The sequence below is a fragment of the Acartia tonsa genome, chromosome 8 (genome assembly GCF_053477335.1).
Source record: "Acartia tonsa isolate MP-2025a chromosome 8, ASM5347733v1, whole genome shotgun sequence".
NCBI classification, from domain to species: domain Eukaryota; kingdom Metazoa; phylum Arthropoda; class Copepoda; order Calanoida; family Acartiidae; genus Acartia; species Acartia tonsa.
The window spans coordinates 41,503,953-41,526,571 of NC_137267.1; the positions used below are offsets into that span (position 1 = coordinate 41,503,953).

The window sequence follows — 22,619 nt, forward strand, 5'->3', positions numbered from 1 at the left end:
CCCTCCCATTAAATAGGAGCTATCAATATAAACTTAATAGCTAAGTTGCAAATAATTAAAATTCAGAAAAATTTTAATCAATGTGATTGCCATAGCACAGTTATTAACCGTTAGAAAGATAACGGTAGAAAATTCTGAAAATAAGTAAAATAGTAGAATATTTGAAAATGCTTGTTTCATTTTTCATAACTAACTAGCTTTATTGCACGTTTTTTTCAATATTAAAAACGGCGGTTTGTAACCGCGAACGGCGGGAAATAGGTTGGCGAAAAAAATTCTCACAGTTAAGGGTAGATATGGGGTAGAAACATATGAAATAAGTCATTCACTGAAATCAATTTAACATAAATTAATTTACAAGGTATTAGATGTTCGAGCCTGCTATCATTTTGCATAATTTTTTGTAATATTTAACAGTTTGCAACAAAAGAAACTGTTTATGAGTAGCTAATACTTAAGCATAACTACAACATAACAAGGTCTGTCCGTCATTTGGATATTACTTTTCTTCATAAAGAGAAAGTTTAATTTTTACATTTTTTTATATTAATTGTTATTGCTGCGCTGCTTAAGAACGCAACTATTCTAGCTTTTAATTATGTTTGATTGGGTTTTTAAAAATGTGATGATATTTTTATCAAAAATATGAAAAAAGTTTATAAATATTAATGAAAATTATAACTTCTATAAATGTTACTGAAATGTTATATAAATTAGAATTAAGAATAATTGAAATAAATGTTTATCTGTACTTTTTTTTTATTCTTAATGTAAAAATTGATATGAAAATTAAAAATTAAAGATTTAAACATTCGTGGAAAATACGATACGATACATGATTTTTCAGGATGTCTGAAAACCAGCTCTAATACAACGGACATTATTCGGTTTCGAAGCAATTCTGGAAATTTTTGGTCTGCACCTTTTAGAGAATAGTTTGTCACACATGCTGCTAAATTCAAACTAACATTAATTATAGTTGTACAGAAACTCTCAAACAATTAGAATTGCAAAGGCTTGAATAAGGCGAAATAAAGAGAGGGGTAGGTTTCTGGTAGAATCCGTAAAGGTGTGTGTTTTAAGGCTTAAAAATAGTAGTAGAACGATGATATTCACTAAATATGTGTATTTCTTATTGAAAAGAACTATAGACAAATTTTTTTAAAAAAAAGTTAACACAAATTTTTATCGTTCTACTAGTATCAATACTAAACAATGTAGAAAAGAGTTTTCAACATGTAAGCTTAATAAAAAGTCATTTATGAAGAAAAGCTACTCTTTAAATTTTTTAGTCTTTTTGATTTATAGCAATGGATGTAGAATACACGTGGATATTATGACAGGGGTAACATTTTCGTCAATTTAGACTGCTAACATGGAACTCGTTCGTTCATCCAGTAGAAGGGGAGGGGATGAGGTAAATTGAGTGGAAGGGGGGATCTTTATTTTAGCCCGCTGCAACTTTCACTTAATTAGAAGAAATGAAAATTTGGTATAAGTTCCAAGTAATAATAAATTTAACTGAAAATTTTACCTACCGTTACTGTATCAAATGCATGACATTAGTAATAAGAGAAGGTGTAATGTAATTGCCAATTAACAGACAAAATGAACATTAAGACTTAAGGACAAATGCCGTCCAACCAAGGGGGATAATTGTTTACATTTAGCTTGCTATAGAATCATTTGATAGTTTCGTACTGTACAAAAAATATTGTATTTCTGGAGAGAAAAAATCTTAGAGAAATTTTTTAAAAAATTTCTGACACTTTTCTTGATTTTGAATGCACTAGAATTTAATTCTATTTTTGCAAGACAATCCATACTAAAATATAAATTAGAATATAATCTTTTTTTTTCTAAATTGTAGGGTAGCTGCAACTTTGAAAAATAAAAATATTAAAATTTTTTTTATTTACTTATAATCTGTCTGTCTTTTATTCTAAAGCCAAGTTTCTTTTTAACCACTGAACCCTCGATGGGAAGGTTTTTAACTATTTACTATTTTATGTGAGGTTGCCTGCCTCCCAGGAGAAATCACCCAAAGAAGAGATACCCCTCGTACCAATTATTTTCATACTTTTTATTTCATTTTTCAAAAAGAAAAGATCCAGGGCTGACTCTCCCCCCCCCCCCCCCTGATTTCCCTCAGTTGCTTCTATAGGCCTCTAGAGGCATACCCGCTAGTGTATACTATATATGTATTATAAGCCAGGATCAATTTTGTTTTATGTATAAAGGTTGATAAACATCCTATAATTTAGTAATATATAATTATGGATTTATCAATACTTGTATCTTAAACCAGATTTTCATGTACTATAATAAAGTGAAACTCGTAGATAGCTAAACTAAAAACACCCCTCATCCCCTCCCCTCCTACTGGATAAATAAAAATTTCCGTGTTAGCAACCTAAATAGACTACAATTTTTCCCCTGGCATAATATCCAAGTACATTGTACATCCATTTATATAATGATATCGACTGTACTGTAAAAATATTTGAAAATTAAATGGAAAGTATCAAAACTATTTTTACAGTTCATTGACTCAAATTTACAAAAAAAGTGTTCTTGCAAAAATACAAAAAATAACTATCCCCACCATGACATTAATAAATCATGTTGACTTTTATGTAATCTACATAATTCAATTCAATTCTAATGACAATTTAACAACAGTTTTAGATAAGATAAGATAAGATTTATTTTCCAATAAGTTACAACATTGTTTTAGTATCTAAATATTAACATATCTAAGTTACTTTTTCTTTGAAAGTTTGATATTGGTTTGATTATTTTGTTTCTTTCTAAAATTGATGACAATGATTTACAATAGATATATCAGAAAATGACATGTTTTAAATGGGTACCTAGCATAGGACTGACTGAACTACGTCTCCTCCTAGTTCACGACATTTTATTATGTAATGTGTACAAATTTATTTTATGTTGACATTATTGCAAAAAAATTCGATGATAAAATCATTTGATTAGACTATTACTTTTTTGGTAACATTTCAAGGCTTCTTTTTCTGAAAATGCAGTTTTGAAAATTATTTATAGGAGTAATCCATCAATAAACTAGGTTGATCATGTCAAAGATTAAAAAAGCTTTCCGCGGATATTAAAATAAAAAAAAATAATACCAGCTTTGTTAGCCCGTGCCTTGAGCCTCTCGAGGTTAACAAAACTGGTTGTAGTCTTATAATTGTTCATTTTAAAATCCGCGGAAACTGTCTATGATAAATGGGATAAGCATTTATTCCCATCCATATTTTCATGAAGTAAAAATAAGTGTAAATTATTTTACATATGAAATAATCTTTTTATTCCTCTCTGCAGTGGTTACATTCATGGGGAGAGTTATTATGAGAAAAAAAAGAGCTCTCACTTTAGACAAATAGAATTTGATAAACAAAATTACCCCTTTAGCAGATTTCGATTGTTGGTTGAAAAGTTTGGACACTCCTAGCTTGGAACCAACCTATCAAGTATTTGGGTACCATAGTATTTGTAATTCCCCCCCCCCCCCCATCCAATTCCCGGGCTTCGTCTATATGAATTTAAACTTGTAAAGTTTACACGTTTGCTTTCTAAAAGTTATTCTTATATAAAACTAATAGAATGTCTGTCTGTCTGTACCAAAGGAATTCTCAAACCGCTTGATCGAAATGGTTCTCATTTATGATATAACTTCTTATATGTCCTGGGTAGTTTAGTAACAATTTTGGGAAAGGGTACCACCTCCCTACCAAGAGAAAAATGACCCAACACCCTCCAAATATTTTTATTCTATATTATCTACATAAAAATTATGTGTCCCAAAAAGGCATCAAGAGGCGTAGCCGCTAGTTGATTATATTTGAGAACAATTGTACCATTCAATTCAGTTGAATTCATAAGGCATAAGATTTCAAAATCAGAATATTTCTAGCATAGGACAATAGTCGATATTTAATCTTCCTACCGTTCTTAGTTGGGTGATTTTGCTTTTATAAGCTGGTCAAACTGAAAGGGATAGAAAAGTTGTGAATAAATTAAACAGAGCTGGATCTTTAAATCGTTTATAGGTGCGCTGAACCTGGGCGATTCATTTCAGCGCACCATCAGATTATTAATACCAATCTTTAAATCGAAATGGCATGGGCGATTTGGCGCGGCCAGTGGCACGGTACCGGCGCGCCAATCGTACTCAGCGAGTTGCATTGCCGGGCCAAACCGGGGTGAACTGTATTTAATAAATAAATATTTTTTTTAATTACTTTAACATTTTATTGCAAAACTATCGTTAAAACATTTTTATAGTTATTTTTAAAGTAAATTATATATTGGTTTATATAAAATACCATACTGAAACGGCATTTTATATAAAATACCGTACTGGCACAGTTTAAGTAATAAAGTTGTACTGGCGTGGATCGATATTTTAGTGAGTGCACAAGCGATCTAACAACACAGCGCTGAAAATCAATTTAAAAATCAATGTTTTATAGGTGCGCTGTGGCGCACCATCAGCGCACCTACGGTTCACCTCTGAATCGCCCCGATTCAGCGCACCATAAAAACGATTTAAAGATCCAGCTCAGGTATTATTCCGTTCTTTATTTAAATCATTACAATCAATTAAAGGAAATTTGTCCAGATAAAGCGCATCCTAACAGCCTAGAAGTTGTAAGTATGTAGTAATAATGTCATTATCCTATCTACATGTCGATATCATGTCAGCATTGACTACTTAATATTAGAGCTAAAGTCGATATGAACCCTTGATAAATCATATCTATAGAATTACATCAGTTTTGACAAGTGAATCTGTTTTAGTTAGACAGCCTTCTATTTCAAACAGCAGCCAATTACATCACATTCCCACTAAGGCTGGACGAATAAAAGAATGATTATAATTTATGGATACTGTCATCCTTGTCAGGGAGGAAGGGAGGGGACAATGGGCAATTAATTCAAATTTAGAGTTTTAACTTAATATCTTCAAAACCAGATATATCTGAAAAAAATTCCAAAAATTTAGATATAGCAATCTTTATTAGATTTGTATAATAAGAAATTAATAAAATTAAGACGTAAAAAATATTTTCAGTGTTACTTTTTTCGCCCTACATTTGAAAAAAGGCATTTCTCACATTTTATTATAGAAAATTGCATATAAACAAAATAATTATTTTTTTCTACAGTCAACACAAAAATTGGCATAAAATCTTTCATTTTAAATGTAAAAGTCAGATAAAGAATCCTTTTTAGAGCAAATATAGTGCAAAAAGTAACCAAGACGTTTTAGCAAAGAATGAATATCTAATGAAATAGATACCTTTAAATTTTGATATACATATCAGATAAAAATTTATAAAAAAAGAGATCAAAAACTATAAAACAAGGTATATATTTTTTTCACTCTGTCACTGAACAAAGAGCACTTTTAGGTTTGATTTTAACCAATGCAGCACTTAAACACTCATTTTTCAAGTTAAATAAACAAAATAAATGCAATTATACAATTAAGTCAGTTTAATAATACAGTAAGCCTTTGTGTAGCAATTTTTTTTTGTTGAAATTATTCTTTATTTCTATAATAAATTGTATTAAAATCTAATGATTTGAAAATTCGTAATTAAGAACTTCGTTTTTACACTTTTTTGACATATAAATTACAAAGAAAAAGATTAAATCCTTTAAGTTTGAATAATACTTTATATATTTACATAATAAAAACATTAAAATTGTTAAAGATTAAAAAAAAAGATAAAAATAAGTAATTTTTAAAATCATTTTGTGTCGTCTTCATAAACTATTTCCACTTTTATATTTTAGTCTGGTAGAATTCATAATTATAAATAACCTTTCTTGAGCATATATATGTTTTATTGAAATTAATTATAAGAATGTAAAACATTTTTTGATTGATTTAATATTAACAATTCACCTAACATTTTGTTATTTTACTTTTTTTTGAAACTCTTTTATTCTTATTAATAATTCTAATTAACACAAAAAGCTCATAGGGAGTTGATTTCCTTTATTTCTTGCTTTGTATTCTAATCAGGTATTTTATTTGACTAATTTTTTTAAAACTATACAGCATGCATGTTTGTGTCAATAATGAAGACATTACGGGTTTTTATGTACAAAAAGTTGTTTTAAAGCAAGAAAAAAATATAATCTTTCTAGTAACTAATATACAATTTCGTAGTTTTATATATGTCTGTATTTTGGTTTCTAAAAAAAGTACAATACCAACAAACATGCATGCCTGAAAATTAGTTTCAATATTCGTATTAAACAGGAAAAAGAAACTAAGTCGTCGTTATAATTATTGTTTGTCATTTTTGGTGTAAGGTTTTTTTAATGAAACTTTTTTGGATCTCGTGAATTCGATTTCTGCGGATTTTCTGGTTGCCAGAAATGAAATCTACGCATCTTTTTTAGCTAGATGGCATTTGTCTGGTTAAGATTGGATAAAAAATTCTTTGGTTGGTTAAATTTAATAAGTGTGAGAGGTATGACCTTAGTACAGGCACCATAACTGGGGTTTGTTTTCATATTTGACAAGGGGTTGATTAGAACGGATAGTTACAGAAGTATCACAGTAGAATTTCTGGTTTATCCTACCCATTCTTAGAAGAAAACTATTTTGTTTAAAAACTAAAATAAACTTGTTTTGAATTTTTTTTCAAATGGTCTGCTGGTATTTGTATTGATTAGTTCAGTAAGAGTTGTCTGCTTTTGGGAATGATTGTTTTAGCGGCATTCTTTGCGCTGGTACCCAAAGTCTTTGAAATTTGCCAAAATAATAAAAGTTGCATGTGTTCTGGTACCCAAAGTCCAAGACTGTCAGAAATATGAATTTTAGATCCATTGTCCCCTCCCTTCCTCCCTGCATCCTTGTTCCACATAAATAGAGAAAGGAATGACATTCAGAAAAAATATTGGTAGAACAGAAATGTTCGTATATATAATAGCTATTTACATTGTAATATTCATATTTTTTCAAAGGATTTTTCGATTGAAATAGTAGACGGCTAAAAAGGTAATTAAAAAAGCAGAAAGTAAGCTATTTACATTTGTAAATTTAGGATTTTCAAGAAGCGAATCAGGGTGCAAATATTATATTTCGCATAGCATTATAGACCACGGATATGGTGATGGGGCAATGAGTAATTAATTCAATTTTATATTTGTGACACTTTAAGGTTGGAGATTAAATTATTACAGAAAAACTTTTATGTCTGATAGAGCAACTTTCATTGGAAATTTATATATTTAAAATAAATTTTAATTCAAAATGCACCATCTCCAAAACCTAGTACACTGAAACCTATGATAAAAAATGTCAGGACCAACCTAAATATTTAATTTTCGAATAAGTGTCTCTTATTCCTTATATTTACAGACAATCTCGAGCATAATCTTGGCAATATTCTTTCAAACATATTTATACAGTCTTACAAAAAATCAGCGAAATTAAAAAATTGCCAACCAAGAATGACAAACATCATTAAATAGCAATTCAAAAAAATCATGGTTTATAAAAAGCAAGATGCAAAGCCTGAAAACAAATTTACCAAATTTATTATTTTTGCAGTATTGTATGTACCTAATTATTTTGCACATATTTTTAGCAGGCGACACAGAATATTCTTCACATGAAATATTTTTAAAAAATTATAACCTAGGATTTTAAAATATACATTGTCAATGGTTTATAAGTTAGCTAACGACTGCGTTCCTAGTATCTAGGATATATGTGTTGGAAGGGATCGAGAAGTAAAAACAGCCTAAATTAATTGAAATACACAATAACGTTAAGTTTTCTCGCAGCTGACAAAAATGCGCGAAAAATATTTATTATACGCGTGTTTTCCTCAATCAAGCGTTCCCTGTGCATCATTAGATCTTGGCTATTCCAGATTATTTACTGGCCTTATTTATGCTTCTTATAATGATATGTCAACATACCAAATGTAGGTTCAGCCGTCTAGCAAATACCAGCATTTAAAGTTCATAGTTTTTAAGACGAGAAGGAAACTGTCCCAATTTTGTATAATATTTGCGGAACAAGTTCTAGTTACGTCACATACGTTTCGGGAAAGAGAAAGGGAAGGGAGGAAGAAAATCTCTTCAAAAGAGATGGGAGAAAAGGGGGCTTTCTTACTATAATAGGCTGAGTTGATTAGACAAAAAAAAATCATATATAAAGATGCAACGAGTCAGTTTTGTTAGGCTAGCACAGTTATGGAATCTCAACGACAAAGATTTTTTTATCCAATCTTGACAAGTGAGGTATTTTTGGAAAGAGGAATATATATAGAAAACGCCTATGAAAATTAGAAAATCCGCAGAAATCATATTTGCAAGTTATTTGCAAAAATCTGCAATGCTAATTTGCAAAATTAATTTCATGCCTTAAATGACTTTTTTAGAAAAAATCTTTTTATGAAATGTGTTTATTTATAAGTTTAGAACATACTTAGGGCAAAAAAATTTCTTTAGTGTTACTTTTTTTACCTTATATATGAAAAAAGCAGTTTCTCACATTTTATGATAAAAAAAGGTATAGGAACAAAAAATATGATTTTTCTTGATGTAAACACAATAATTGGCATAAAATCTATCATCCTAAATGTATTGATCAGATATAGAATCCTTTTTAGAGCTAATATACTGCAAAAAGTAACCAAGACATTTTTGCAAAGTATGAAAATCTGAAGAAAATAGTTCTTTTTGCTTTTGATATACATATCAGATAAATGTATATAAAATTAGTGATTAAAAACTATAAAACATGTTATAAGTTTTTTCAACACTGTCATTGATTAAATTGCACTTTTAGGTTTAAGAATTACCGAAGTAGTGCATAAAAACTCTTTTTATGATGTAATTAAACAAAATAAATGCCAAAACACCAACTACAAAATGGTCTACTGCATTATAAAAAACGCCTAATTGTTGATTTGAATTTATTTTGTTTAATAACTTAATAAAAAGGGATTTTTATGTGCTATTTTGGTAATAAGTAAACCTAAAAGTGCATTTTAATCAATGATAGGATTGAAAAAGTTATAACTTGTTTTATAGTTTTTAATCACTAATTTTATATACATTTATCTGATATGTATATCAAAATAAAAAAAAAACTATTTTCTTCAGATTTTCATACTTTGCAAAAATGTCTTGGTTACTTTTTGCACTATTTTTGCTCTAAAAAGGATTCTATATCTGATTTTTACATTTGGGATGATAGATTTTATGCCAATTATTGTGTTTACATCAAGAAAAAACATATTTTTTGTTCCTATACCTTTTTTTATCATAAAATGTGAGAAACTGCTTTTTTCATATATAAGGTGAAAAAAGTAACACTAAAGAAAACTAATGTTACCTAAAAGCCTAAACTGTCTAAATATTCTTAGTTATGGGCAATGTGTATTGGTCGACCGGGTCTACCAAATAGTTTTTCAAAAGTCTTAAAACAGAAAAAAAATAACAGTTTTAATTTTTATTAAACATAAATAATTGTATATACATAACAACTACAAACTTTAAAAAAGGCTATATAATTTCACAAATCATGGTGAAAACAAGGATGACAACATCCATAAAATCGAAGCTCTAAACGGCAGGTATAACAAAACTGATTTTAAGCTTTTAATTTTCATTATCTACAGAAAGCTGACTATAATACGATGCAATATATGACTATTAATATACAAAAAATACAACATTTTATACTTTATCACAATAAAAAAAAAAACAATTATAAACAACATTAACTAGATTTTGAAAATTAAATAAAAAAAGGGATAAAAAAGTAAAGCTTTTGATTATGTTTGTTTTTATCTTTGGGAACTTTTCTTTAGTTTTTTAAAATGAAAAGTTTGATTTGTCCATGTTTTCTAATTAGTTTTTATGTAAAAAAGTAAATGCAATGTTTACATACCCTGAGACAAATAGTAAAAAAGGTTTGACTGTTTTTTTAACATTTATATAAACAACTATTTCATTATGTAAAACATCAAAAATTAACTCTTTTCATATGAAAATAAGGGTAAAATGATATTTCCATTCGTCTTTTTTAAACAAACAATTGAAATTGTACAAAAAAAAACCAAAAAGATATGCATAATTTATATTTTTAGACTAGCAATTATTTCAAACAAACTGGTATATAATCTAAAAGTTCTAAAATTAATTATATCAAGTAAGGTTACTCTTTTTTGTTTTTGTGATAATTAATCATTTATATAGTTGATATTCTATACATGAGTTTTGTGGTGTGACTTTAACGGATTGGACCAGGTTCATTAAAATTTCACTAAGGGGGGGGGGTTAATGCAACCATCTCGTAATCAGTGAGCAAATGGCACTTAGAATTCGAATTTCGATCTGAACTTTTGCATGAGTAATCCTTGGTAGGTATATTTTTTCCTAAATCGAACAAAAAGTTGGAAAAGTAACGGCTGGCGGCTCAGCCGTTCAGTCGTTTTTTTGCGTATTTTCAGGGTAAATCCATCATCAATTATGTAGGAATCAACTTTTTAAACATATTTTTGGTTTAATTCATGTTAAATGATAGCAATAACCATTTTTAAAACTTCTAGTACCAACAGCTACCGTCTAGAACCGTTTAATAGCGTTTTGGAGTGGAAAAGAGTATTATGTGGAGATAGGTTTCATGACTAATTTGCAATATAGATATCCAAAAAATGGCAAAACGGCTATCCGCAAGCTGTTAGCCATTACTTTTCCAACTTTTTGTTCGATTTTGGGAAAATAGACCTATCAAGGATTTACTCATACAAAAGTTGAGATCGAAATTCGAATTCTAAGTACCATTTGCTCACTGATTACGAGATGGTTGCATTAACCCCCCTCCCCCTTATCGACGGCGGTGTTTTTAACTGTTGTCCGGTTACTAAACACTTCTGCATTTTTTCCAGCGTACTGCATGTCACAAAAACGGCTTCTAAATGCGGCGTTGAATGTTACACTACCGCCTCCGCCGTTACCACCATGACCGCTACAACATGCGCAGTTGTAGGACACTCCCACGGCCTCTGGTTGGCTTTTCTGAAAAAATATATTAACTATTAATGAATTTTGATTGGTTGGTTCATTAAGTAGAGTTTTTAAACGTTTCAACCAATAATTGTATTCTATAAAAGTGTTAATTTTTTGTCTTAACATTTGGGATGTACATCAATTTATCCGTCATTGTCTTATCCCTTTTAGATCCCTAAGTTTTATATATTATTTATATCAACGTATTATAGACAGCTTTCCTCGGATATTATGCAGATAGTATGACTGAAAACTGGTTCTAATCCAGCGGATATACCATCTCCTTCCTCAACCTTAAATCATATCCTTATAATAAAGTAACAAGATGTCTGTCTGATTATACCAAAGGATCTCGCTAACCCCTGAACTGATATGGTTCTCTTTTACAGGATAGCATCTAAGGACCTAAGGTTCTTTTTTTAGGGGAGGGAAAAGAAAGTAGAAAGGAAAGAGAAAGCGCCCCTAGGACCCGCCCCCCCCCCAAAAAAAAAAAAAAAAAATATTAGGTCATTAGGCTGTTTATTACACTAGTCCCCAATATTTTATAATTACGTTTTCTTATTTCATGGTATAACAAAGGGGGGAGAGAGAAAGAATATTTACCCCCATCCACTTACAGTTATAATTTCTTTTAAACTTTCGACGGAAATTTTTGGAGAGTGAATTAACAGGTATCTAGAGGGATGAGACAATGGACGAAAAATTGATGTACAACCCCAATAATATTATAATGATACTCAAAATTTCCCCTTCTTTAGATTAAAATTACTTGTTAAAATGTTTGATCACTCAACTTAATGAATCAATGAATCAAATTGACTAACATCCTCAAAGTTTTTAAGTCAACGAATAAGAAAACTTCGGGGACTAGTGTAATAAACAGCCCATTGTCCCCTATTTCTTACTGATTTTTACTGGTACCCAAACTTTTATATAGATATACACAGACAGTCATTTACCCTGTTACTTTTATATAAAGTGAAACTTGTAGCTGGCTGAAATAACAATTCTCCCCATCCCCTCCCCTCCAACTGGAAAAATTAACTAATAAAGTAAAACTTGTAGCTGGCTAAATAACTATTCTCCTCATCCCCTCCCCTCCAACTTGATAAACGAAGTAATACAGTGAAACTTGAAGCTGGATTAAATAACAATTCTCCCCATTCCTCCCCTCAAACTGGATAAATGAACTAATAAAGTGAAAATTGTAGCTGGCTAAAATAAAATCCCATCCCATCCCACTGGATGAACGAACTTACTAATAAAAGATGTTCATGTTAGCAAACTAATTTTCTCCTGTCATAATATCCACTTATATCCTATTATCATAATCAGGGATCCTAAGGAATAAGACAATAAAGGATTAATTGATATACGCCTTTTATTTATTGATTTACAGCTTGCACACGCTGCTATTTTGTACTACCCTATCAAGAATTATTTAAACGAGATGGTTCCATTAAACCCCCCCCCCCCTTACTTCAGATTTTTTTTACGTTTTTTATGTAAAATTTGCTTAAAAATATTATTAGATCCTTGTCTTGGAGTAAATAGAGGTTTAATTTGTAAAGGGGTAGTTTCACGAAAGTAATTTAGTGAACCGCATATTTTTTCCTGGTTAATTAGTTAAACTACATTTATATGGCATATATTTGAAAGAATTTCAATTTTCTACCACGTAGTTTTTAAGATATCGAGACTTAAAAATCGTCTTTTTAAATTGCATATTATGAAAAGAAGATTTTTAAGTTTTAATATTTTCAAAACTACGTGGTACAAAATTGAAATTCTTTCAAATATATGCCATACAAATAAAGTTTAACAAATTAACTAGTAAAAAATATGCTGTTAGCTAAATTAAATTCAAATGTTTAGACACCCCCCCCCCCCTCCTCGGGAAGGTTTATAACTGACCTAACCTGAAACTGGATCCCTAACTGGCTTCTTAGGGAACCAATGGTCTCTGTACCTCTGGCGCAACACATCGATCAGGGCATCGTGGAACCTGTAAGTTAAACACAATTTTTTCATGGGACACGGAATAAATAACAATTAAATAACATTAACAAATGAACGGTGTCTTAATCTAAGAAATATACTTGAAATAGAATGCATATGATGTTACGGAGGAACAACGGAATATTAATGAAGTTTGTGCACTAGGTACTATACAAGCTTCTTCCATACCTGTGTCCATTTGTTGTGGTTGTGATGTCAACATGGTGGGTTGTGGTAGGCCAACAAAATTGCCAGCTTCGGTGGTTTTTGATAAGGCTGTGGCAGCGTTGTTTAGGGATTCCATAATGGCCGCACTTAACCCATCCTAAAATTGAATAAAAAGATTTTTAAGAATACATACAAGTTTAATTGTCATTTTTTGGCATTAATGTCAATTTGACATTTACTTAAGTATAGCTTTGAAATTTATCCGGTGGATTAGAACCGGTTCTAAGCAATACTAAAATTTATGTAGACAATTTTCTATAAATAATGAAATAAAATCATAATTGGAATTAATCTTATAAATTTTCATTTTAGTATCCGCGGAAAGATGTCTCAAATACTAGACCAATATGCTCGCAATTTATTTTTCGGCTATATTAATCAATATTCTATGAATAATAAAATAAAATCATAATTGGAAATAATCTTACAAATTTTCATTTTATTATCCGTGGAAAGATGTCTCAAATAACTAGACCAATATTCTTCGCCAAATATTTTTACGCAAATGTGTCAAAACTTCCCCCCCCCCCCCCTTGACCCAAAGTGTTTTATTTTATGTTTTTATACTATACAATTGTTAGCAATTCAAATTTTTTCAGGGGTATAAAGAACCCTAATAGTTTATCAGACCTGTATAAGATCATCCCTGGGGCGAGGGGAAACAGAGAGCCCCGCAATATTGTCTCCAGGGGCCAGGGAGGAGTCAAATTGTTCTCCAATGGCGGCCAATAGAAGCTCCTTCCAGACATGAACCTAAAAATGCAACAGGGTGATTTTTTCTGTAAAACGTATCTATTTCTTTTATTTGGATTCGTTGATAACACATAGAATGACTATTTGTTTTAACAACAACTTGATGAAAATCACGTGAAAAGCGCTTAATTTTGGCAGATTAATGCAAAAAAAAAGAAAAAGATCCAAAAGGTAGGTATGTATAATAGGGTGGGTCGATTTTGGACATTTTTTTTCTGAGGCCAAAGCGGGGATCTGCACTCAATTTATATAGATATAATACATCTCTGGATGATTTAAAATTTATCCTAAGTCTTAAAACCGCTGACGACCAGACATTCAATTGTATAGCTATTTGTAAATGGGAGTCAAAAATTTATTGAATCAGAACTATGGCTTCATGGTGCTCCCTGGAAATGCCTTGAGGAGCTGAGTCAGGAACTTTTGTCCGTTTTAAAAAATCTCGTTCCTAGCCTGAGAAAATCTAAAAAACCTCTACAAATTGGACAATTCTCAATAAACCTTAAAAAATTTTGGTTTTTTAGTGATTTCTAAGGCTAGGAACGAGATATTTTGAAACGGACAAAAGTTCCTGATTCAGCTCCTCAAGGCCTTTCCAGGGAGCACCATGAAGCCATAGTTCTGATTCAAATTTTTTTGAATGTCGTCTTTGCATATTATTAAGTAATGAATTATATTTTTAAGTGGTCGTGTTCTAAAACTCAATTTTTAAAAAATTTTTTTCGGTCAGAAATGTTTTTAAGGTTAATTTTATCTGTTGCATATCCCCGCTTTGTCTAATTCCGATATGAACCCACCCTAATGTATAACGTTGATCTAAAATATTAAAATTTGTCCTTGTCTATTATGTTCTCCAACAATTTACAGGAGGCCTACATCGTTATTTGTCCCCGGCCAAAATTACTCAGCTTGTCAAAAATTCGCCAACATCACCCTATTCATAATGACAAACATCTAACTTACAGTGTCCTTCTTGTAGCACTTGAGCCTCCAGGTGCCACCCTTGGAGATGACGGGGTCCTCCCACAGGGGCTGTCTCTCCTCCCTCATCAGGTGATAATAACTTCTGATTGGAAGATCATGACATGCGGGGATATGATTAACGCAGACCTAAAGTAAAGAGAAGTCTAATTTAGAATAAACTAAAATGCTAGTATGTATAATAATCCCCCTTCGTCTGGTCGATTTAGTTTTAAAAATTAGTTTGTACAGACCAATCTTTTTTTCATTAAACTATTATAAAGCCCATGTAAAATATCCTTGTAAAGGACAATTATTATACTATAGATGCTTAGTATACTGATTGAAAAAAAAATATTAAAAATCAACATTCAACCAAAAAAATAAAAAAAATATGAGAATGAATAAAACTCTCGGTTTTTCTTTTGACTTCAAAATCAAATAACCTAACTTATTTGTCTTCGAATATTTTTATTTTGCCCAAAAAATTATTATGTTGCAATGCTTAACAAATACTTACCAAAAACCCTGTACAGTAGAGAATGTATAAATTTTCTTGAGACTAACAGTAAACTCGGCAGCCGTAGACCCCTTGTTTGCTCTAAATATTATATAATAGTTAGCTATTTATCGCATCGTAGTATAGACAGCTTTTTTCCGATATTAAAATTATAAGTGTAAAACCAGTTTTGTTACCTCAAAGAGGCCGAAGGCCCCTGTAAAAAAAAAACTGGTATTATTTTTATGATCTTTATTCAAATATTCGTGGAAAATTGTCTGTATACGATGCCATGCATGATTTTTCAGTATGGCTGAGAACCGGATCTAATCCAGCGGATATTAATTGGGTTTTTTTAATAGCCAGGGTTGACAGCAATAGAACATTGTTACGATAGGAGGTCAGCTATCCCTTACAGACGTATCTGAAATTTAGAAAAGCATTTATTTTTTATGATGTTTAATGAATTATCAAATAAGATGCTTACTTATCAACCCAAAATGTCCACGACGTTTGTAAAGGCACTCCTAAACTGTCCTGAAAAAATACATGAATTAAAAATCATGATCAATAATAATAGAAAATATGTGTTTAAATTCGTACATACAATTCATACCTATGTTTCAATGACTTTAATTTTAATCAAATTCAATGTGATAATAATATATTTTTCTGTATGTATTAATATTAACCCTTAACCCTTAATATCCTCTAGTAGTACATCCTCATATTAAATACAGGTGTTCAAGTCAATTTCAGGTTCCAGGTATGATCCTGCAGGTCCTGATCCTCCAGGTCTCCAGAAATCTTTAAAATGCTCCTGTGGCCGCAATTTTTGACTTAGAGACTTCAAATTTTAAACTTAAGCTTATCTTACACGTCTACATAATGTATTAAAATTTCATAAAGCTCCGCCGCCGTTTTCCCGCCGACCGCCGACTGCGGCGGCTGGCAGCTGCCAAGTACAGCTGCGGCCGCTGAAACTTATGTTTTGATATTTCAAATATAAAATTTAAATAAAATAAACATTTTCTGCAAAAAAAAAATTTCTTCTAGCTTTAAAAATAAAAAAATTACAGCCGTTTGAAATTTTTAAGTAAAAAAGGACCTAAAAACAAAGGTTGTTAAATAAAAGGGTGAAGGAAGCGGAAATTGACCTTGACTTACTTAAGGTCGGAAATTCACCATAACACAGGGGACTTGCACAAAAAATTTTAGCCCTCTAGCTCTAATAGGAACTGAGATAATGAGGGGGGGCGTTGAACGCCCCCCCCCCCCCCCGACTGATTAGGGTGCGGCAAGGGGCCCGACTGTTAAGGGTTAATTCTTAGTACCTAATCATATTCTTTCATTATTATTAAGTGTTTTTTTTAAATCCTGACAATGACCAGAATTGAACGATTTCTTACAATTAAAATAAGACTAAATTTATTATTAGATCACAGGTAGGTATGCATTATCATTAATGGTGAAGTAACTATAATATTGAATTAAAATCCAATGTACTACCTATCCTTTTCAGAATTATTCAACAATTTGATAATATTTACCTGTGATGAAAATTTATTGATTGTAGCTGGAGAGAAATTACTGGGAGAAAAGGCCATTTCTGGAGTTCCATTCTATAACAATAATGCATTTGTATTGAAACAAGGATGACATCTATCCATGTGTAGCAAAGTATCTACCTACCAGGTGTATCTATTTCGCTGTATACCGGGAGTATAAATCTATATAAGAGCATCTAGGGCCTAGGGGCTCTATATTCGAAGTGATATGGAAGGGGAGAAAAATAGCTTAAAACCATACCCAGGCTTATTTATAAAAATAAAATAGTCAAAAACCATCTCAGGGCCTATAAGAAGCTTCCCTCTAAAGGAGAACCATATCGGTTCAGTGTTAAGCGAGATCCTTTGCTACAAACAAAAAAAGCTTAGTACTTTATATTATAGGACTAGCGGCTACGCCCCTAGAGGCCTCTAGTGGCACTTTAAATGTTTTTGTTTGTTAAAGGTAATTTTTTATGTACGACACCACCTTATTTGACGCTGAAGTCTCCCAGATTTTAAGAAAATTTTAAATTTTTTTGTCATTTCTTTTGGGAGGTTGGTAGTACCCTCCCCCAAAATAGTTAAAAACCTTCCAAGGACATATGAGAATCTACCCTGTTAAGGAGAACCCGATCGGTTTAGCGGTTAGCGAGATCCTTTGGTACACACAGACAGACAGACAAACATCCTGTTACTTTAGTATTAAAATATCTAAATAATGCATTTCTAAAATAATTTTAATATTTACAACAAATTTTAAAATTGTTATGAAAATTATAACACGCCCCTTTAACTATAAAAACAAAAATAAAAATAAAGATCAGCTGTTGATCTTTGATCAGCAATGAAAATTGAAGATTTAATTTATTTAAAAAGTAGCAAAAAAAATAATTTTGTTACAAACGAAGGAAACAAATACGTGTTTTTTAAATTATTGATTGTTTTTATGATTTTTAATATTTTTTTAAAGCATTAAAATTGGTAATTTTAAAATAAGTTGTTAATTTCATTACTATCAACTCTTACTATTTATATGACGTAATTAGAACTTGTGCCGCAAAAATTATACAAAATTGGGACAGTTTCCTTCTCGTCAGTTTTTAAGAAATCGATCCCAGGAACATTTTTCTGTGAACTGCACCAGATCCCAATAACAGATATAATCTACTAAAAATATAATTCCAAACAGTGTAAAAATCATCCTATGTTCAAATTTTCAAAAATATCGGATGATTCTTTTTCATTGAGTGTCTGTATACCAGAGAGGAATACAAAAGTACTCTAAGGAATTGAAACACAATGGGAAAAAGTTATACAAAGTGGAAATTAGAATTAATAATTAGTTCTTTCTAAAGACAATGTAAAAATTTATATGAAAAATCGGTATTCTCAGTTAAATTCAAACTTTTTGACAAATGTATTTGAAACTAATGATATGTATCTAATAGTGTTATAACCCCTGACTGTGGCTTAACTGTATCTTGGCCTAAAACAGGCGTAGCTCACTATCATGCACAATTAGGACTTCCAGACAAAGGCATAAAAGACTTATAACAATTGCACAACATTAATCAAAGTTTGGTTTAGAGATACACAAAAAATAAGATCTCATGGAGTATCCCGTCCTCAAGGCTATCTACCTAATAATAATATAAAAACACGCCCTTTTTAAACAAAAAATAAGAATAATAATATGAATAAATCTAAAACCTGTGAAAAATCCAGTGCTAAATTTGAGAAGTTGGCTACAGACAATAGGCTATTTATATGCTTATAATGATTAAGTATCACACTATATTACATTTATATTCTTGAAAAATCCTGTTGTGATAACACAATAAAATTGTTTTTTAGAAATCGCTTGATATACAATTGGCTTCAGTCACAGTTTTATATATCTTATGCATAAAATATAGATCTCGTGTCGAAATTTCATTCCCTACTCGTCATGGGGTAATAGCGCATTGGGTAGGGTGTTGGCTAGTAATCTAAGGGTTCCCAGTTCAAGCCCCGCCATGTGCAAAATTAACTGTGATGAATTGTGCCATACTGATAAGCGCTAAATGGGCGAAACACTGTGTCTATGGATATGTCTAATAAGATATATAAGTTTTCCGGAATTTTAAAGTTAGGGGGAGATCTGAAATCTGCATCAAATTTTGAGGATTTTTTATAAAATTCGTTTTTTCTATAATTCTTTATCTAAAAGCGGAAATGCAATTTAAGTTAATTAATTTTGGCATCTGTGATTGGTGGATTTAAAAAATCTGCGCTCTGATTGGATGGCATACATCAATCAACCAATTAGAGCGCAGGTAGTTTAAAATCCACCTATCCTATTGGTCAAAATTAATTAACTTAAAATGCATTTCCGCTTTTAGATAAAGAATTATACAAAAAACGAATTTTATAAAAAATCCTTAAAATTTGATGCAGATTTCAAATCTCCCCCTAACATTAAAATTCCGGAAAACTTATAACTCTTAATGTCTAATTTATCTATTTATTTATTTCTATAGATTTTAAAAAAATGTAAACTATCACTTTATCTAGATATTAGTAGAATCGCCCCTAGATCTAGGGGCTTAATATCCCATTACTTAAATCTAAAAATAGAATAGCCTAATACCATCACAGGACTTTCCCTTCACCCATAATTATAAAAAATAACAGGATGTATGCCTGTATGCCCAACAGTCTATCTGTCCATCTGTCTGTCCTGTATTCTGTCTGTTGAGAAAGATCTCACTAACTTATGGCTCTTTTATACAATGAAGCGTCTACGTGGTACCGTCGGATCGTTTTTGACTATTTAAATGGAGGGTTACGCCACCCCCTGACAGAAATTGTTCTATAAAAATCCTTTCCCCTTTTTAAAACATAAAATAATAGTGAAAGATATCATCAAAATTTCAACATTTCATTTGTGTAATGGTAAAAACTTACCCTTTTTATAGAATAATGTGTAAGTAAATGCAATTATTATCCTTCTATGTAATTATAGAAATTAAATAAAGGAAGGAATATAATCTCATTCTTTTAGTTGAAATAAAAAATATCTCACCCTTCGTTTTAAGTCCCATTTTTAGGATTATTTTATTACATATTAAAGAGGATAGAATCAGCCGCAGCCCACACCAGCTGATTTTAGAAGGTTCGACTGCACATAACTGCGAAGTTTTGACAAAGCTGCATTCGCAGTAACAACAAACTGAGGAACTAAGAGGTAGGAAGAGACATCCACCGTAAGCCGCATCCAACAGCAAACTCACTGAAGCCTCTTTGAGTCACACTCAGCTGACGCCGATCGACTGAGGACGCGTTTGTGTGGTATTCGGCAACCGTGAGCCATGTCTATGGCACCCCTGATCTGGGGTTCGGTGGAGGGTCAATGGCCCTCCCCCGAGTCCTGGGGAAGGGGTCTAGTGACCCCCTCCCTACGCTTAGAATTAATGATTTGAATCTGTCATGTTTATTATGGTTAACTGTATTCTTAATTCTCCCCCACCCTTTCCAGGGATGGGGGAATCATTATTGCCCAAACTGACCATTGTATATGTATTATTTATGCTTTCATGTTATGATTATTTATTCCTATCCATGTAATTATTGTTTGTTGTATATAGCTTCAGTATCTCTTAACCCTTCAATAAAGTGACAACTGAAAATAGATGTTGATCATTATCTAGTGAAAGCTAGAGAAGCGTAGCTTCTCTATAGTAAGGTGTCCACGTCTGTCACACTGCCGTAATCTAATTGAACTCCGGTGTCTGCCATTTATCCTCGGCGGATACCACAACTTTGGTGACAGCTGTGTGAGATTACGGCGAACCACAAGTGTAGAGCAGACGCGCATCTGAGGCTAAGGTACTCCCAGCAGTGAATCTGGCAAAACTGACGCAAGCAACCTGAATTACCCACCCTGGACAGCAAAGTTTAACTCTGCATCCGGCAGTTGTGGAAGCGAAACAGCGAAATCTGACGAATAACCGCGAGCAGCGCTGATATCTAACGGAGAATTGAGCGCCAAAAGGGCTGAAACAGGCCTGCGGACCGGCTGAAACAAGCCAAATACGTGTAGACGGCTGAAAATAGGCCAACTTTACTGCAAGAAATAGCAGGATCCGAACCAGCGGCGCTAGCAGGACGGGACATTCCCTGCCGCCATCAGCCGGATTTGGATCAGCGGCGCTAGCAGGACGGGACATTCCCTGCCGCCGATAGGCTGAAACATGCCACATAGCTGCAAGCTGCGAGCTAACATACGGGTGTAGTGCACCAGAACAGAGAAAAACTACGTCAACCCCGAGTATCCTGAGAAGCTACAACGCAGCCACCCATCTAGAAAACAGATATTATATCACATTTGCAGGGATTACCACCCTAGTGTGATGGCCAAACAATAGATTTATGAGCAAAGCTTGGCAAACAAATTGTTGTGTTGTGATAAATCTAAGAATAGAACAGGCTTGGATTACTGTGTATTGTGATAACAGCTAAAAATAGAACAGAGTTGGTCAACAAATCTGTTATGCAATTGTGATAAGGACAAAAAATAGAAGCTAGATGTAATATAATCAAAACAATCTCAAGCCCACAGCACAACAACAATACACCCCTTATTCCAAGGGAAGGGGAGGGGCCCCTCTCCATTGAAGGCAAATACAATCAGGGTGATATAACAGATAAGCCTAAGATTAAGAAGAAAAGGCCCTATTACACCAGCACACAGTTACCCCCCTCCCTCACAGGGGGAACGGACGGAGTTACCCCCGTCCCCTCACGCGCTTCCCCCTTCCTACCCACACTAGACTAAGTCCGTCTGTAGTGTGGAGCTAGCGATCGGATACACAGAGCGCCATTCACGGGTAGCGCAACAGAGTGCGGAAAATATCATAAATCCAACGGACGAAGCGGACCAATGAGAGAGCGAGCTGAGGGGTGAGAGCGCGTTTTCCCCGTGTGCGCGGATTTGACGGCGCGAACGCGCGTTACAAGGACAGAAGATTCCACGCACACACACACACACACACACTCTCACACCAGAGCAGAGCTACTCCATAGCATTTAACAGGGGTAGTTTTAGCAAATAAAGAATTGCAAGTTTCTTTCCTCCTAGCTCTAGTGTGATAAGGGAAAACCCAATCAGTTCCTGACAGCAGTTCAGACCCTCAACATCTATCTACCTCAACACCTAACTATTGATAAGTACAGCTAAGTTATATCTTTGCAACTAAACTCCCAACCTAGTGATACAAACAGTGTTGGCTGTTAGGCTAGGAAGCCTCAAGTGACAAACCATTCATTGTAGTACTGTATAACTTTGTGCCCGCCGTTTCACCGTTGACCCAATGGACCAGCATCAAGTCCCAGGAGGTGACCAAGCCCCAGGATGGCTCCAGGATGACCCTCAGCCGGCCCCAGCCGAGTACCGCAAGCTGATGCTGAGCAATCTGCCGGAGTTTAGAGGGCCGCCCAAGCAATCCTGGTCGGCACATATCCGCCGACTTGAGATGTCATGGGCGGCTTACCGCGTGCCACCTCATGATTCCCTCAAC

The 22,619-nt window shown here is 32.7% G+C and overlaps 2 protein-coding genes across 2 annotated transcripts; both read right to left on the reverse strand.

The window, feature by feature from the left end:
* Window positions 1-10,785: 10,785 nt before the first annotated feature.
* LOC145326620 (eukaryotic translation initiation factor 4E type 3-like) lies at window positions 10,786-15,102 on the reverse strand. The gene is made up of 5 exons (XM_080169990.1): window positions 15,016-15,102; window positions 13,930-14,052; window positions 13,261-13,396; window positions 12,993-13,078; window positions 10,786-11,082 (listed from the first exon to the last, which is right to left on the reverse strand). Exons 1-4 carry the CDS (start codon window positions 15,100-15,102, stop codon window positions 13,062-13,064), a joined length of 363 nt encoding a protein of 120 aa, XP_080026116.1. The 3' UTR covers window positions 10,786-11,082; window positions 12,993-13,061.
* Window positions 15,103-15,375: 273 nt separating this feature from the next.
* On the reverse strand, window positions 15,376-17,849 carry LOC145326973 (eukaryotic translation initiation factor 4E type 3-like). Its single transcript, XM_080170439.1, has 3 exons — window positions 17,062-17,849; window positions 15,999-16,048; window positions 15,376-15,613 (listed from the first exon to the last, which is right to left on the reverse strand). Exons 1-3 carry the CDS (start codon window positions 17,116-17,118, stop codon window positions 15,529-15,531), a joined length of 192 nt encoding a protein of 63 aa, XP_080026565.1. The 5' UTR covers window positions 17,119-17,849; the 3' UTR covers window positions 15,376-15,528.
* Between the last annotated feature and the right edge of the window lie 4,770 nt (window positions 17,850-22,619).